We start from the raw sequence: 15862 nt of genomic DNA, 5'->3' as shown, positions 1-15862 counted from the left end.
CTGCACGAGGAAGATGGTAAGAAGGATAGAGAGGCAGACCAAAGGATAGGGTGTGTGTGCATTAGTGTGAGTGAGTGTGCTGGGGGTAGGGCCGGGCTCAGGGCAGTGCGCTGCAGGTTAACTGCATTTGTTTCACAATTGTAGGAATTGTAGCAGATGCTAACTCGAACGGTTCCAACGTTTGTCTGACTCCTGTCACTGTGTAGCTGGTGTCATATGGACTTAACAGTATTCTTTGGAGAACAAAGAGGAGAGAAGAGGAAGAAGAGTTGGTCAGAATGAGACACAGCCAAGAGACACAAGGACACAGTTCAGGCCAGATGCATGACTCCAGCCTCCTCTGAGGCAAACCCATGCATTTTAAATCCACTGACTTTTAATATGTGTTCTGTTCAGACAGGTCAGATGCTGTGGCGGCTCTGAAAGGGAGTGAACCCAAATGAAACTTCAGCAACTTAACTGGCAAATGGAGTGGCTGAATTTTCATCCAAAAACAACTTATTTACAAAGTGAAGGTGTCAGTCTCTGAGCTGCCGTTTGGCTGTGCTCAACCTGACAGGAGAACTTGCATCTGCCAGAAAAGAAAAAAAAAAAAAAAAAAAAAAATAGAATGTTTTTGTTGTCTTTCACACACATTTTCATTGGCTTTTTATTTTGCATTTGAAGTTTTCAATCACTTTGAGCAGGCCTTTGTGCTTCCCCTAAAATTATCTGGTAAACACAATAACTGTTTGATTTACACAATATGAAAAGCCACAATCCAAAATGTGCAACCACATTTTGGCTCATGAGATAAGGCATCCTGACTGACAGCCCTTTTAATAGCCAGACAGAGTAAATCAAACAGGGATCTGCCTTCCTGCAATATTCTCATATTCTTGTGGACTGACTACCTTTGCATGCTTGTTCATCTGGCAGACACTGTGATTGCCCCTTATTCATGTGGGAATAATTAGTAATGCACTCACTTGACAAAAAAGGCCTCAGTAGGGCCCTGCTAGATTTAATTATGCGATAATCTCAGGAAGACAATAGTCAGTGATGATAAGAGAGTCATTCCTATTTGTATGTAATCAATGTTTAATATTTATCATTCAACAAGCTCTTATGGAGAAGGCCTTAATGAGGACTTATCTTCACTTGAGTCCCTCTTCAACATTTTCAGCTCTCTCTCCAATTGACATTTACTGACCTCCTGCAGAAGACAGAAGTGGGGCACTACTGTTTCTCCCACAGGATCCGCTCAAACCTTTGAAATGTGTTCTTAGAGGGTTTCTTGTTAAGGGTTAAATTGTTGATGTTAAATGGAATGTTGGATTCTGCTAGCTGCCTGCTAATTAGATTGTAATTACAGTAGTGCTTTGCGAGTCTGTCTGTTCCAATTAGAAACACTTTTGAGGCCAGTCAGCCTGACCTTTCTTTAAAAACTTCTCTACTTTAAATTAAAGGCAGATAGAAGGGGTAAATGTTCCAAAAAAAAAAAAAACAAGCTGTTCTGAATGGTCAAATTATCACATCATATCTTATCAATATGAATACCACGGACACACAGAAACACACATTTCTCAAACAAAACATTGATTTTCTGCCCACATTCTCATTTTAGGAATACAAGTTTTTTATATTCAATTTTTATGAGGGGAAAAAGGCAGCACAGCACTAGTTTAAATACAGGTGCAACACTTGGTAGGTGTCCAACGCTACCAATTTAAGCATATATACTGAAATAATTACTACAGTTTATGTATATATATATATATCATACAGCAGATATGTGTGTGCATGATACAGAGTGAGGAGTTGGACTGTGGCCCGGTGCGTTTGCAGCAGTGGTAGTGTGCCCTCCCTTTCACTGAGAGGAGCTCTCAGACTGACTGAGGAGTGTCTCAGGCATCCACAGCACACCTGGTCTCCATTATCTCTCCATTTCACAGGCTTGCACCCCCTAACAGGGCAGCCTGGGAATGGGCCTGGCTCTTTCATCTTCCCATCATTATAGCAGCCAGCCCAGGGTCAGGGCCCAGTCTGACAGGCATTCCAGCAGCAATACACCACAACTGATTTTGGTTAAGGTTTAAAAAATACAAAACCTAAGTCAGTGAAATATTAATAAGAACAAGTCTCAAAGCAATTATTGTATTAAGAATTCTTCTCAGAGTTGACATTCTCCCCAAAGCTATGTGAAATATGACGCTGCACCTCAAAGCTGTGCCTCCCGCTTCCTCAACAGCATCACCTTCCCTCACCCATGCCTTAAACCCAAGCCTCCTTTGTGTACTCTGTCTCGCTGGAACATACATAGATACACAGTTGTTCTACTGTTTCCTGACAAACACACAGGAAAGCCTACAACAACACCTTTTTTTTTTATTTTTTATTTTTTTTTTTTACAAACCTTCCAATATGAAAGTAGTGTTTACAAGTGTGTGGAGATATCATGCTGAGTGTGAGGTTTATTCTGTTGGTTTATCACTCTTAAATCTTGTCCGCAGAGGGACATTTGAAGACAGATCAAGGAGAAGCCAAATTCTTTCCCTTCAGCTTTTTAACCGTTAAAGGGATTTAACAGACCCCGTCAGACAATCTGTGAAACACATTTATGGAGGAAAGGATACACCACCTGATGGTTCAGGTCTGACATGGTCCACCCATTATCATTTTGCATATGAGAACAAAATGAGGTGTGATAATTGATCTCTCATGTACTTCAGCTCACTCTCTCACGACACTATCAGAGCACAGCTTCGTTTAAAGGCGAAAACACTCTCAGGCAGAGCTCACCCGAAGCCTTTTTAATGCATCATCACTTTGAGGTTACAGAAATGACACCATGAGAAGCACTTTGAAGTGAAGTAAAATTATCCCTTATTTCTGCCCCCACAAATGATTTATTAAGGGGTAAAAAAGGGGGGGAAAGAGAAAAGGAAAAGGGCAGACGAAGGATAGAGAAGGACAAACACATTCCCAGCACATATTCTCTTCATTACGAGTGAGGAGGGGGGGGCGATCATTCAATTACTGACTGCCGTCACAGGCTAATATTCCTGCCTGTCAGGGCCCATTCTGGCTCAGTTTTGGTCAGAGTCCTTCTGATGGACCTCATTTCCTGTTAAACAGAACCAGAAGGTGCTGTGAAAATGGCGACACCTGATCCTGTGTTCGGGAGAAGGGAAATGCTTCGGCAAGGCCCGGAGCCTGCCAAGACACCCTCCACACCTTCTCCAACATGAATCCCATGTGGCCGGGAAGCCAGCGAGGTGGAGTTTAGGCAGAGGGGTTTCATAGGCCACTCACTGACGCGGCACAGGTGGGGTCCGACTCCAATATGTATATTGTGGAGGTGTTCTTTTCTCTGGGCAAGCAGTATGAAGTGATGTGAAGATGGGTCAGAGCCTTTTGAATCAGGAAACTTTAAGCTTTAGTTCAAAAGAAACTGACTTGTCCCTTTCAAATTTTTTTCATCCCATTTAATTTCTCTTTGATCCCCTCTCACCCGTCATTTTATCTGACAGATTAGATTGAATTAGTCTGACCTGTCCTCAAGGCTGTGGTGTAATTTGCCTTGGACATTGATAGGGGAAGAAGACAATGTGGCGAGGCAAAAAGGAACATGTGGGGATGGAGGGCAGGGAGGCGCAGTATGTATCTGATGTGGAAAGAAGAAGTATGTCGCTTTCAGGCTTGGCGGTGAAATTCCTGTTCTTCACGGTCATCTATGTTGTTTCACCAGACTGTCTGTCAGGGGTTAACCCTTGGCAGTTGCTCATGTGCAAAGCAGCCCAGCTTAGCTAGGTCTTTCATTGGCTTAGTCACAAATGTATCCAGTATGTCCACAGGATCTTGTGGTGACACACTCCAATTTGTTACTTCAATGTAGTTCTGGACAGTTTACACACAATTCTACATTCGACATTTTCCTAAAGCCTGGAGGAGGTTCAGTATTAGTGATACCGCTTGGCTTAAAGTCCACATAGTTTTTCGATTTCTTATCAAATTCCTCCTCATTTTGTGTGATGCTGCTACACAATTTAAAGTAGTTTAATTGCATAATGTTTTGGGGTGTTGGTGAACACTGTGGAGGGGGCACGCTGGCAGGGGTGACCCCCCTTTCTTGGCTATGATGGAGGCAGGATGCTCTGACCATAGTGGTGTGGAATTGGATGCTGGGATGTGTGGTGGCGTGGTTTCCCTTACAGCTTCTGCTCCTCATTTTCTGCCTGTGTAGTGTCAAGTGTAACACCAACCTTAAGCGTAGCAACTGTAAGAAAGCCATGTTTTTTATTTAAGACAAGGGCCAAGATGACACAGCAAAGCCACGGCTTTTGTAGTCATTTTGAATCATCCAACATTTGTACCATTTATTCCAGCAAAGCTTGAAAGCTGATACTGAAGAACTTTGGAAACCCCAACAAGCCATTATTCCAACAAAGCAAGGACTCAGACCTCAGCGTGGTAACACCACCCAGCTCGGGTCAGAGTGTACAAACAGAGTCTGTGATATTCTATCCAACAGAGCCGTGCTTGTCTTCTCTGCTACAAAAGAGCATATTCTGTGGTATGTCAGGGGGCTGTTTGGGATATGAAAAAGGTTGACTGGTCTAAAGAGACAGATGACTCTAGGAAGCTGTCAGCTCCACCTCTGACTGAAATGACTGAGTTAGTGGGGTGCATTGAGAATGATAATTAAATATGTGGCCAAAGATTGGCAAGGTGGGCCCTGTACCTTTAGGGCAGGGGAGAATGGGTTTGGGAGCTCACATTGCCCAGGGCCTATGTTAGACTCAGGCACTAACCCAATTTCACACTGTGTGACTGGGCCTGGGCAGTTTCAATGCAGCATCTGAGTGTGAGTGCCATCTGGTCTGGGCCTGTGAAGGAAATGGCCTTGCTTTTCACACTGATCGGATTAGGGTGTTTTTAATTCATTCGGGATGTGCCCTTGCGTGTTAATTGGCTCAACATGGCCAATGAATCTCGCCTGTTGCTTGACACAGGATGGCCTCTTCCTTAAACTCTCTTTAGAGGTTTGATGCTCCTCAGGTTTTTAGCCATTTTCATATTTTCCCTCCCGAGCAGCATCGTTTTGACAATGTTTATGAGAATGTGTTTAAAGATGAAACAATTCCGCCATATCATACGATCAATACAGCAGTTCAAAAATCACATTAGAATAGTATCAGTTCACTCCTTTAGGAAATGTGAAAAAAGGATGTTCAGGTCAGTATAGCTAAGCAAAACCTGCCTAGTCTTACAAAAAAGGATATATTCTAAATAACAAAATCAGTGTTTTGGGTTTGTGCTCTAGAAATGGCATTTCTTTGAGAATTTACCTTCTGATAAACACCAAGATTTTTTTTTTTAAAATATAAAAAGCTTATCATACATATAATATAAATAAGAGCTAAATAATGCCATGTAGGTATAAATTAGGCCTGTCTTAAATGAACATAGACCACATCAGTTGAACTGTATTCCCAAGCAGTATTTGCTCTAGGAGATGTAAGAACTCGTAGGTGACAACAATGTACTTCAGCTTGCCAAAATGCTAATTCCAATGCATAACAACACCAACAAGACTATAATGAGTAGTCATTATAGTCTTTCCCACCTACTGGGATGATTTAAAACACCCACCAGTGTGGCTATTTTAGGATCACAGTTTTGATTCGCTTTTAACAGAAATTATTGAAGAAGCATTTCTTCTCTTATTAAATCTTAGTCTGTACAATGCATCTCATTTTAGGTTACATTTTTCCATGCTTCGCTCTCAGTGCTTCTTATTACATTAGTTACACACAGCCGCCTCTAATTAAGACGAAGTTTACAATTGTTGCTTAATACGCATAAATTAAGCATGGGCGCTCTAAATATAGGCCTAACGCATGGGCAGATTGAATTTCAGAGGCTGAAGCAATCTGACAAGGTCACTCCACATATTAATTAAAACAGTGGTACGTCATTACAGTTGTAACAACACAGAAGATTTAAAGTTACAATTACACGTGGTAATGTCTTACTGACTCTCGGTACAAATTGACTGTAACAAATCAGCAGGGGCTCACAAGTGTTGCTGAACAATGCCTGTCCCTCTTTCACTGTACCTGAATGGCTGCTGAAAATTCAATTTTGCTTAATAGGCAGAGCTGGACGTACTCTGTTTTCATTGGGAATGGTCCAAACTCCCAGGCCCCCTGAACTACACACTGCTTACTGTGCACTTTGTAGCGTTTTTCCAGAGTGAGCATGGGTACAGTATTTGAAAGGTAGAGGGAGGCTCAGACTCTGTAAAATAGACTTGGCACTGAATCTGTCAGACAGGTAAACAACCTATGATGTAGCGAACGTTAGCCACCGAGGCTAAATTTGGTTGTTTATGTGACAGAGCAACTGTCAGCACACCCACACATCTCACATGAGAATATTTTACAAACATCCAGTAGTATTCTCTTTTTGGCCTCGTCTTTTAGCACAATCAGTGATCTTGATTCAAACAAAGTTATAAAGGATTAGAATGTGGAAGCAGAAATGCATAGAACAAGCTGTTATGGAATTATGTAAACCAAAAATATAAACTTAACTGTTTAGTATACAAAAAATGAACTCTCATTTGTGAACATATCTACAATACACTGTCTACAATTACTGTAAATACTGGCTGTGCCTTTAAGGATCAAATAAAACTTTTTAGTAAAAAGGAGAAGTGTTCATATTATTTGTTCAATTTTCTGAGTTCAATTCTGTCAATGTTGACCACAAGTGATCAAATCCCACAACACTCAAAGAGGACTCCAAACCAGTGCAGCTTATGCTCATACTTTTTTAATGTATCACAATGAGCAAGAAACATACTTGATGAAATATTTTCAAAGGAGTATATTCAATTACCATCTACAATCAACTTAACTAGGACAACAAGGTTTTGTGACAAAAGTTTCTTTAAAAGTCTGAAGTTCCATGTGGTTGTGTATGTATGTTAGTTTCCATGTAATTTGGTACAGTTTGGAAATCTTCATCATATAATTACAGTAACAAAAAAGCTAACAAGACTACAGTATAGAAAAGACATCAAGAACAACATTTTTGGTTTAACTTGCTCTTTTTTGTACATTGCAAGGCTGTTTTTTTCTACCCTCGGATGGGCTGCCTGGAGCCACAGAGCCATGCTTATGAGGCTCGAAGGAGGAGTAATTCAAGGAAACAAAAAGAAAAAACTAAAAGCATAAAAAAACATTGTGGCACCAGAAGTCACAAAAGGAACAGAGAGCTCCAAGGAACAGTTCATCTTTGAAGTTGGAGCAAATGGTTGTTTGGTTGTTAGTTTGGTTGTTAATTTTGGTTAATACGCTTTTTTAGTGTAACTGCCTCTTTAAAAATGACAGCTTTGAGAACCCGTCCCCTCTCTCTGTTATTCATGTCTCTTTTTAGATTATGTAATGAACAGAGAGAGGGGTGAGCCGCCATTTGACTGGAGAGCTTTACTTGTCAACCAGAGACAAGCACAAGGAAATGAAACGGGTAGCAACATGAACTGGGAGAAATGAAGCAAGCATCTCTGTCCATCCTGTCCTGAAATTTGGAAAATGTCCATCAAAGAGCAGAAGCAGAGGCAGAGCTGGAGAAAGAAAGAGACAGACAGAAAGGAGAAAGAGGCAGCTGGAGCCACTTAAGTTCAGTTTCATCTAAGGACTTTCCTCTCTGTGTCACACATGTCCATTGGTTCCAGAGTCCATTCCCATTACAGAGTTGTCAGTAATCAAATAAGGAGGTGGTTTTAAAGCTGTTTCGAGCCTGCCTTTGGCTCCCATGCCCAGTTTTGGTGTGCCCACAGCCTCTCTTGTCCTCCTAACAAGATCTCCAAAGCTTCCCAGAGTCCTTTTTTTTTTTTTCATTCCTTCTTCATCAAAAACAAACAAAAAAAAAGGTTGATGTCTTGTTTTAAATATATCTATATCTGTATACAGGTACACGCTTGTTTTCACAGTGGGCAAAAGATGACCTCTACAGCAAAACCTTGTCTTTATCGCTCTCTTTGTAAATGTCCATTAAAATCAAGTATCCCAATGTAAGTCAGTGGATCCAGTTATCCACGATAGCATTTTGTGCCACAATAAAATATACACTTATCTGGGGCACAACTTGTAATTTTTCTTCTTTTTGTTTCAACTGCATAAAGCTTTGGCCACATTCATATATTCAATCAAAGTAAAAACTGCTCAGTGCTTCGGTTTCATCATTCTCATTTCTGATCAGTATTCCTAAAATTTGCTTTTCTAAATTTCAGTTATTCATAATCCAGCTTTGTGGTTCAGTTTGTTTTGGTGTGTAACATATAAAAAACAAAAGGCAAACAAGAAAAAATTGAATTGATGCTGGCTCTTATGAAACACACACACACACACACACACACACACACACACACACACACACACACACACACACGCACAGTCCATGCTGGCTGAATCTGATGTAGAGACCTCAACTTTCTCCACAAAAGAGCCCAAAAGATTACACTTTGGAAATAAGAGAGCAAACAGTAACATTGAGACAATAAAGAACATCATCACACCATAAAGTGGCCAGGTCATATTTTTTGTTTTCCTTTCTCAATTTCAGCAATTCAAATTAAAGCTAGTGTTAATTTATGATAAAAAGTAATATACAGAAACTAAAATAAAATACAAATACTTATAGGAAAATAACAATACATGTCTGACATTGTCTGAAAATTAAAATAAAGCAAACATATTTGAGGAAAAACTGTACAACTTAAGAATTTTCCAAAATAAGAAAGTACATAACAGTATTTCAGGGAACTGGACTTTAGAGAAATAGCAAGCTTGCAGACGAAATCTCCTGACTTTCAACAGCATGCTGCAGTATTAACACCAAATCACACTGCTCTGTAAGATGAAGCACTTTAAATACACTTTAGAGATTGTGCTGTGTATTCATTGGGGCAAATATATTGGCTATACAAGAGTGGCCAAAAAGTAGTTCTTCACAAATTTAAATATGTCTTGGTTTTGGTTAAAAAAAAAAAAAAAGAAAAATGTGTTTATTAGATCATCAGTGAAAGGGTGGGGGTACCTATGCACATCCATTTCCATTGCAATAAAATGAAGTGGGTGACTTCTTTGGGCATGAAAGCATCCTAGCTATGTAAAATCAAGGGACATCTTCAAAAAACCTCCTACTTTTTCCAGAAATAACGCTTTGGAATGAAGATGTCCCTCAAAAACCTGTAATCTACGTGTGGAAGTGGCACCCTGCAGACACATGGGACAAGTCACTGGTGGATTTCCCAGGAAGGGGGCAACGACACCTCAGCAACACAGCCATCATTTCCCTCTGAGACTAGTTGTATGTTGACTGGCATAAATGTTACTAAACCTATGAGACGCATCAGTACCAGATGTATTATATACATTTTTTGGTAACCACTATTACTTGCTTAACAAGTGAGCAACAACCTTGACTGGATGGAGGGATTTTCAGCAATGTTCCATGCCAGCACAAAATGACATATGGAGGTCACTTTGCTCAGTAACCAATGATGCAAAAATTTACACAACAGTTTACAGTCACTTTAAAAATGAGAAGAAAAAAAAAATAGATTGTGACAATTAAAAGCAATTAAATGAAATATGATCAGTCCTTGCTTAAGAAAATCCATTGTGATATTTGGAATGCACTGTTCTTTACAAACGTTATAGATCATTGGCTTTAAACATTGGTCTGTTCAAAAAGAAAATCGGCAAAATGTCCTTTGGAACATATATTCACAGTCTTCAAAGTTCCGTTTTTGCAACAAGAAAAAAAAAAAAGGTGTTGCAGAGGCAAGAAATTGGTTTATTGTTTGTTTTAGTTAAAGCTTAGCCAAAAGCAAAATGAGCATGCATCTAGTTACTCTTTTTTTTTTCTTTCAAAATTCTACATTAGCAGCAAAACGTATGTCCTTGAAGACCAGACCTTATACATTTTCTTAAAAAAATGGACATTTGAATGTGACAAAAAAGTCAAACAAAGATCAATAACCTCTATCTTACAAACTGCAATGGCTCTGTAACGGTGCTACTCCACAATGCAAGGACAAGGGCCCTTTTTGGTTTTTGGTATTTACGTAAAAAAGCCACCTGTTTGCTTGCAAAGAAGCAAAAACGGCAACTCTGATGCGTACTCCTTTATCTTTTAAAACTTTGTTTTCTTTCCTCTAAAAACAGCAACAAATTCTCAAGTATAAAGAAGCCTCTTTTCTCATATTTATGCACCAATGGTGAAAGTGTTTAGTCTTTGGATTTTCTTTTTGTCTTAAAGCGTGAGAATTATTATTAGTATTCTTTTTTCATTTTCATTTATGACAACAAAAATGTCAAAATGAAATAAAGACTGTAGCCACACTACATGAAGAACAAAAGACCTGCTTTGTAGTGTACATATCTACAAACACAGGAGGAGAGAAAAATAAGTGCGAAGAGAGGAACAAGTAGAGTGAGAAATAGGAGTCAGACAGTGATAAGTGCACAAAGGTAACACAAAAATTAAATAAAATAAAACTTTCAATATTTCACCCAGGATCTTTTCTGCTTTGGTTAGCACAATACCAACCAAACCATAAAATTTAAATAATTCTAAGAGGATCCTGCCTTGTCAGGAGGGGCATTTGGGTGAATGTTTCCCATGAAGTTAAGAATAAGAAACAAAGTTGAGTTAAATTACCTGTCCATAATCTAGTCTATTGGAATGACCAAGACAACATCAAATGAAGCGTCTTAAAGTTGGACAATACAAAAGCTAAATGTACACAAAGTCTTTTTCAACCTACCATACTGTTTAAATTCATTTCCAATGCAACAATCTACTTAACACCAAAAATGTTCATATCTATCATAAATACAGAAGGTTGTTTTTTTAATCAAAACTCTTTATCGCCCATTATTATGTCTGCAATGCTCTCCTTGTCTGGGTATACTGGGATTGTGATCCCCCCGCCCCGCTTTAAAAGGATTTCTAATGTTACAATCACCAAATCATTTACCCTTTTTGAATGCCCAGAAACAATGCCTTATTAAAATTTTATTCAACTTAAAACTATCTATTATTAAATCAAGTTCTAAAAGGAAAAGAAAAGCTCATCTCCTGTTGGAAACAAAAGGTGTAAAACATGGATTTCTGTAACAGAAAAACATCTGTGAGCTGTTGACCTGAGAATAAAATAGACATTACATTATTCTTTTTCTTTTGCAAGCCATTGGTATCTGAATGCTTAAATAGCAAGAAAACTGATAGACTATTCTCCCATACAGTACATACTGGCTTTTTGTGACTGTGCTATTAAGTAGAAATTATTACAAAACAAAGGGACAGTTTGTTGAGCGTATTTCTTCAAAAGGGTTCTTGGGCCATTTGTCAACTTTGAGGCAGTCCATTGCCATACAGTACAGCATTCCTCTACCATTACCAAAAACATAACTGCAGCAGTCTTTTCTATTCTCATATATTAGTATGCATGTATTTCAGTTGAGTAAAACAAAAACAAACAAAAAAAACAGAACAAAACAAAAAAACCCCAAAACAAAACGAAAACCAGCATGTTGATATGGGAAAACAATCCACTAACATTAAAATTTTTGGTTACAAGCTTTGGAATTGCAGTTAGTCTTTACACATCTTTTTCTGAAATTGGTTTGTATACTTTTAATGTATTTTTAACATTGCTGCTTTTTATGTTTTTTTTCCATTTGTGATTTTTTTTGTCTTTTTTTGGTGTTTTTTAAATATTGTCCATCACTGAAAGCTCTTTTACAATCTGATGGAGTCTGTTCCTACACTAGCAAGATTACTACAACTACTACTGTCTTTGACAAAGCCAGGCTGCTGCGGCTCCTCCGCCGTCCTGCCCAGCCTGTCTGCTGACTTCTGACTGCTGTCAGAGTCAGACTCGTCGGTAAAGACGTCTGTTGGTATCGAGGTCTGAACTCCTGAGGTGCTCAATGAACTTGAGGTAACCGTTGAAGGTGAGGACATTGGAGGAAAAGAGGAGGAGGAAGAGGAGGGACTGGCATTGGGCTTCCCAGCTAAAGCTCTGGAGAAAGGGGCCTGGGGCCATGGTTTGCCGGCAGCTGTGGTGTTGAGTGGGGTAGTAGAGGAGGAGCACAGGGACGAGGAGACGGCAGAGGATGGCATGGTGGCTGATGTTGTTGGCGGGGGAGGGGGGCTGCTGATGGGATGAGTGGCAGACTGCGAGGTAGATGCGGTGTTAGGATTGGGGAAGCAGGCTGAAGAGTGAGGTAATAAACTAGTAGCGTGCTCTTTGGCATTTCTGGCTGATCGCTTGATTGTTCTGTGTTTGTGCAATGCCGATTCCAGGTGTTGACTGAGTGCTTTCTCCCCATCCAACGTAGTGTCACAAGCCAGGCAGTCATAGAGACTTCCAGCCCCTGCACCTACGCCACCGGGGACACGCAGCAACATCTCTTGCAGGTTTGCCACAGACTGACCGAAAAAACAGTTAGATTTAAGGTGGGTAATAGCCGCTTCTTCCTTGGTGAAAACTGCTTGACACTTGCGGCATGCCAGTTTATACTGCACCTTGGGGACGATGTATTGGTCTAGATTGGGGTCCACAGCTTTGCCATCCATCTCGTTCTGTTCAGAAGATACTTTATTATGAGAGGAGGAGGAGGAAGAGGAGGAGGAAGTGGGGGGTTCACTATGGGGGTTGCCCTTTTGCTCCTCTGTTTTCACTGAATCTTTGGCAGACTCTTTTCGATCCCCCAAGGTTTGTGGGGGAACTGGAGTTTGGCTCGCCTTGGGCTGCTGGATCTGTTGAAGCTGCCGCTGCTGCTGCTGTAGTGCCTCCTGCAAGCTCTGCTGATATTGCTGGTAATGCTGCAGCAGGGACCCTGGAGACAGGCCCATCAGTGCTTGTGACAATGCTGGATTGTAAGGGAAGAGACTTTCCATACCATACATTGGTTGCAGGTAGCCCCCCTGGAGAGCCCCAGGGATCTGTGGGGTGTAATATGGGGAAAAGCCAGGCATGAAGTAGGGCAAGAACTGGTTTGTGAGAAGAGCTGTGGGGTCTGAAGCCAAAGCAGCCTGCAGGGCTTGAAGTTGGGCAGGGTCTACCACATACTCCATGCCAGGTGTGGGCATGGAGGTGGCAGGAACAGCTGTGTCTGGTTTCTCCTTCTTGGCGCTGGCAGCAGAAGTGGAAGGGGCAGGGGTGCTTCCAGTTGATGATGGGGTTGGGGGCTTCTCTGTCTTTTCCTTGGGCTTCTCCTTCTCTCTTATCCTCTCAGCATCACATTCTTTGGGGGGTTCAGACCGGGAGCTGGACTGGGTAGTCGAGGGAGTGGAGTTGGACGTGGAGGTGGGGCTTGAGTGGGAAGCAGATGTGTTGGTCGGGGCTGGGCTGGATGCAGCAAGGGACGATGAGGAGGGGGGCTTGTTGGGCAATCCGGACGTGGGGAGGCTCGGTGAGGGAACACTGGCACCAGGCATGTTCAGGAGGTTTGAAGGTTTTGGAGGAGTTAAAGCTGGAAATTTGTTAAATACAGACAGAAATGTCAGAATTAATTAGTATATTTCTTTGGTGGACTTGCAATTATTTCAGACTTTTCAGCTACAACACAATATAAGATGTTTCATTATATGATACACACAGAAAAGCAAAATGAAAATCGGTATGTGAACGATAAGCTCATGTGATCTTCACAAAGTCAGTCAGAGTAACTTCTCTCTACTGTGGCATTTGTGGCTCTGACAATTAAGTGTTACGTTAGATGGTGTACTTAATGACATAAGTCAACAACGGCAAAAGGCCATTACATTATGTTACATCTTTTACAATATGTGTGTCAGCATAAATAATTAGATGACAGACTGATAGCAGTGATGATAGCAGCAATATTGTGCTCTAGTGAGCTAGAGTTATTTAAAGTTCAGTTGAAGAAACCATCTGCACCTCAGATCTTAGCTGTGTATCAGTGAATGAATGCCAAATGATGACGTACCTGAATTAGATGAGTTAAAGCTGGAAAGAGAGGGGCTGCCAACCCCTGGCAAAAGGACAGGTGGGATGCCTTGCAGATTTGGATAGGCTGACTGGAGATTCAGAGCCTGCATTGCAGGGTTATCAAACATCCCCTGCTGCTGCATGGCCTGCTGCTGCGCCAGTCCTAAAACTTCATTGGCCTTCTTAATGCGGTCCATCTCCTGCTGGGCCATGAGTTGGCGGACAGTGGCTGGGTCAAAGTATTCTTTTTCCTTATCAATCTGGCTGCCAATGGTATCCTTCACCTTAGAGATGTGTTGCTGGGAGAAAATGTGATCACGAACAGAGAGGCGAGCACTGTACTTGACACCACACAAAGTGCATTCAGTCTTCGGCCCCTCATAGGATGTTTGATTTATTCCGAAGTGCTTGGCCATGTTGAGCTTTGCCTTTTTCTCCTTGGCACGGGCATTTTGAAACCACACCTGAACCACTCTCTTTGGAAGTCCGATATCATTGCCAAGTACCTCACATTCCAGCATGGTGGGAGTCCTGTAGTCGTTAAAACAGGATTTCAACACTTTCAGCTGGAGGTTAGTCATCTGGGTTCGGAAGCGCTTTTGGCCAGGTCGATCTCCGCTGTCAATGCTCCTGTTACCTGAGGCTCCAGGACTAGGTGAGCAGGGGTCAGCAAGGCTGGATGTCTCGCTGTGGTCAATCATATGTTCATTTTCATAGTCCTTAGCATAATAGCTTGTTGCAGGGCTTACCAGCCCTGAGGACATCTGCTCATCATTTTCAAGGATGGGGGCTGAGCCCCCAGACTTAGACAGGTAGTCAGCACTATTTTGGCTGTGCTTTGCATCAGCACTGTCATTATCAGCAATGGCCTCATCACCTGTGGTTGTGTCTGTGATGGCAGTATTCACAGAAGAACAGTCGTCATTATCCAGTTTGCTCTGATCAAAGCTGAGGTTCACAGAGGACATGCTTGCCATGGCGCTCTCAAAATCTTCCATTCCCTCAACTTTAATGGATGAAGGGCTCAGTAGGGCCCTGGGAGACAAATCCATGCTTTTGTTCACTGGTGACATGGAGGAACTTTGACCGTCACTGTTTGATGGGGCCAGTTGGGAGTAACTTGATGTCTCTAGAGTATCCAGTTTAATTTGCATACCCTCCTGTTCAGGTAACATACCAGCAAGAGATAAATTATATCCAGCACGTTTGGCTTCATGCCAGTGACGAGAGCGAATGTGTGCCTCAAGGGCAGTTTTTGCTTTAAAAAGAGCACGACAGAAAGGGCACCTACGATGAGCTTGGGCTGGCCCTACTGCTCGAAATTGGCCTTTTCTCTCTCTAGCTCTGGTATTTTGGAACCACACCTGGACCACTCTCTTTTTTAATCCCACCTCATGAGCAATGTGGTCAAGCATTTTACGTGTAGGATTTGAATCTAATAAATACTTCTGATAAAGGATCTCTAGCTGCTCAGGTGTGATGGTGGTTCTGAGCCGCTTGTCTCTCTGTGGCTCTTCTCCGCTATTTGTGCTGTCATTCTCGCCTGGGCTAGTGCCAGCTTTCTCCTCTAACTTCCTCTTCAGGGAGTTCATGGTGGAAGTGGGAGTGGACGGAGAGGTGGCAGAGCTACTGGGAATCTGTGGCATTGCCCCAGAGAGTAGCTGACTCGCCAGGAGAGGATTGCTCGGATCGAACAGCATGAAAGGCATGTCAATTGGACGGTCAAGGAACTGAGGGTGGATGAATTGATTTTGCACAGAAAGGAAGTGTAATTGCTGGTGTTCCTGCCAGTGCTCAAAGGAGGGAAAGCCAATCTTGCACTGCTCACACTGGTACGGGATCAAC

General features: G+C 41.6%; 1 protein-coding gene across 4 annotated transcripts in view; it reads right to left on the bottom strand.

Moving 5' to 3' along the window:
• Positions 1 to 6803: 6803 nt before the first annotated feature.
• zfhx3b (zinc finger homeobox 3b) overlaps positions 6804 to 15862 on the bottom strand; it is a 239815-nt gene continuing 230756 nt past the window's right edge. For all 4 annotated transcript variants that reach the window (XM_076728208.1, XM_076728217.1, XM_076728198.1 and 1 more), the window contains 2 exons: positions 14016 to 15862; positions 6804 to 13538 (listed from right to left, as the gene is read on the bottom strand). The exon at positions 14016 to 15862 is cut by the window's right edge and continues 3730 nt beyond it. In XM_076728208.1, the coding sequence (XP_076584323.1) occupies positions 11800 to 13538; positions 14016 to 15862 (3586 nt within the window). In that variant the 3' untranslated portion in view covers positions 6804 to 11799. The remainder of the gene's footprint in view (positions 13539 to 14015) is intronic.

Source organism: Chaetodon auriga, chromosome 1, assembly GCF_051107435.1.
Source record: "Chaetodon auriga isolate fChaAug3 chromosome 1, fChaAug3.hap1, whole genome shotgun sequence".
In the NCBI taxonomy this organism is placed as follows: Eukaryota; Metazoa; Chordata; class Actinopteri; order Chaetodontiformes; family Chaetodontidae; genus Chaetodon; species Chaetodon auriga.
This window is presented reverse-complemented; position numbering and strand designations above follow the sequence as displayed.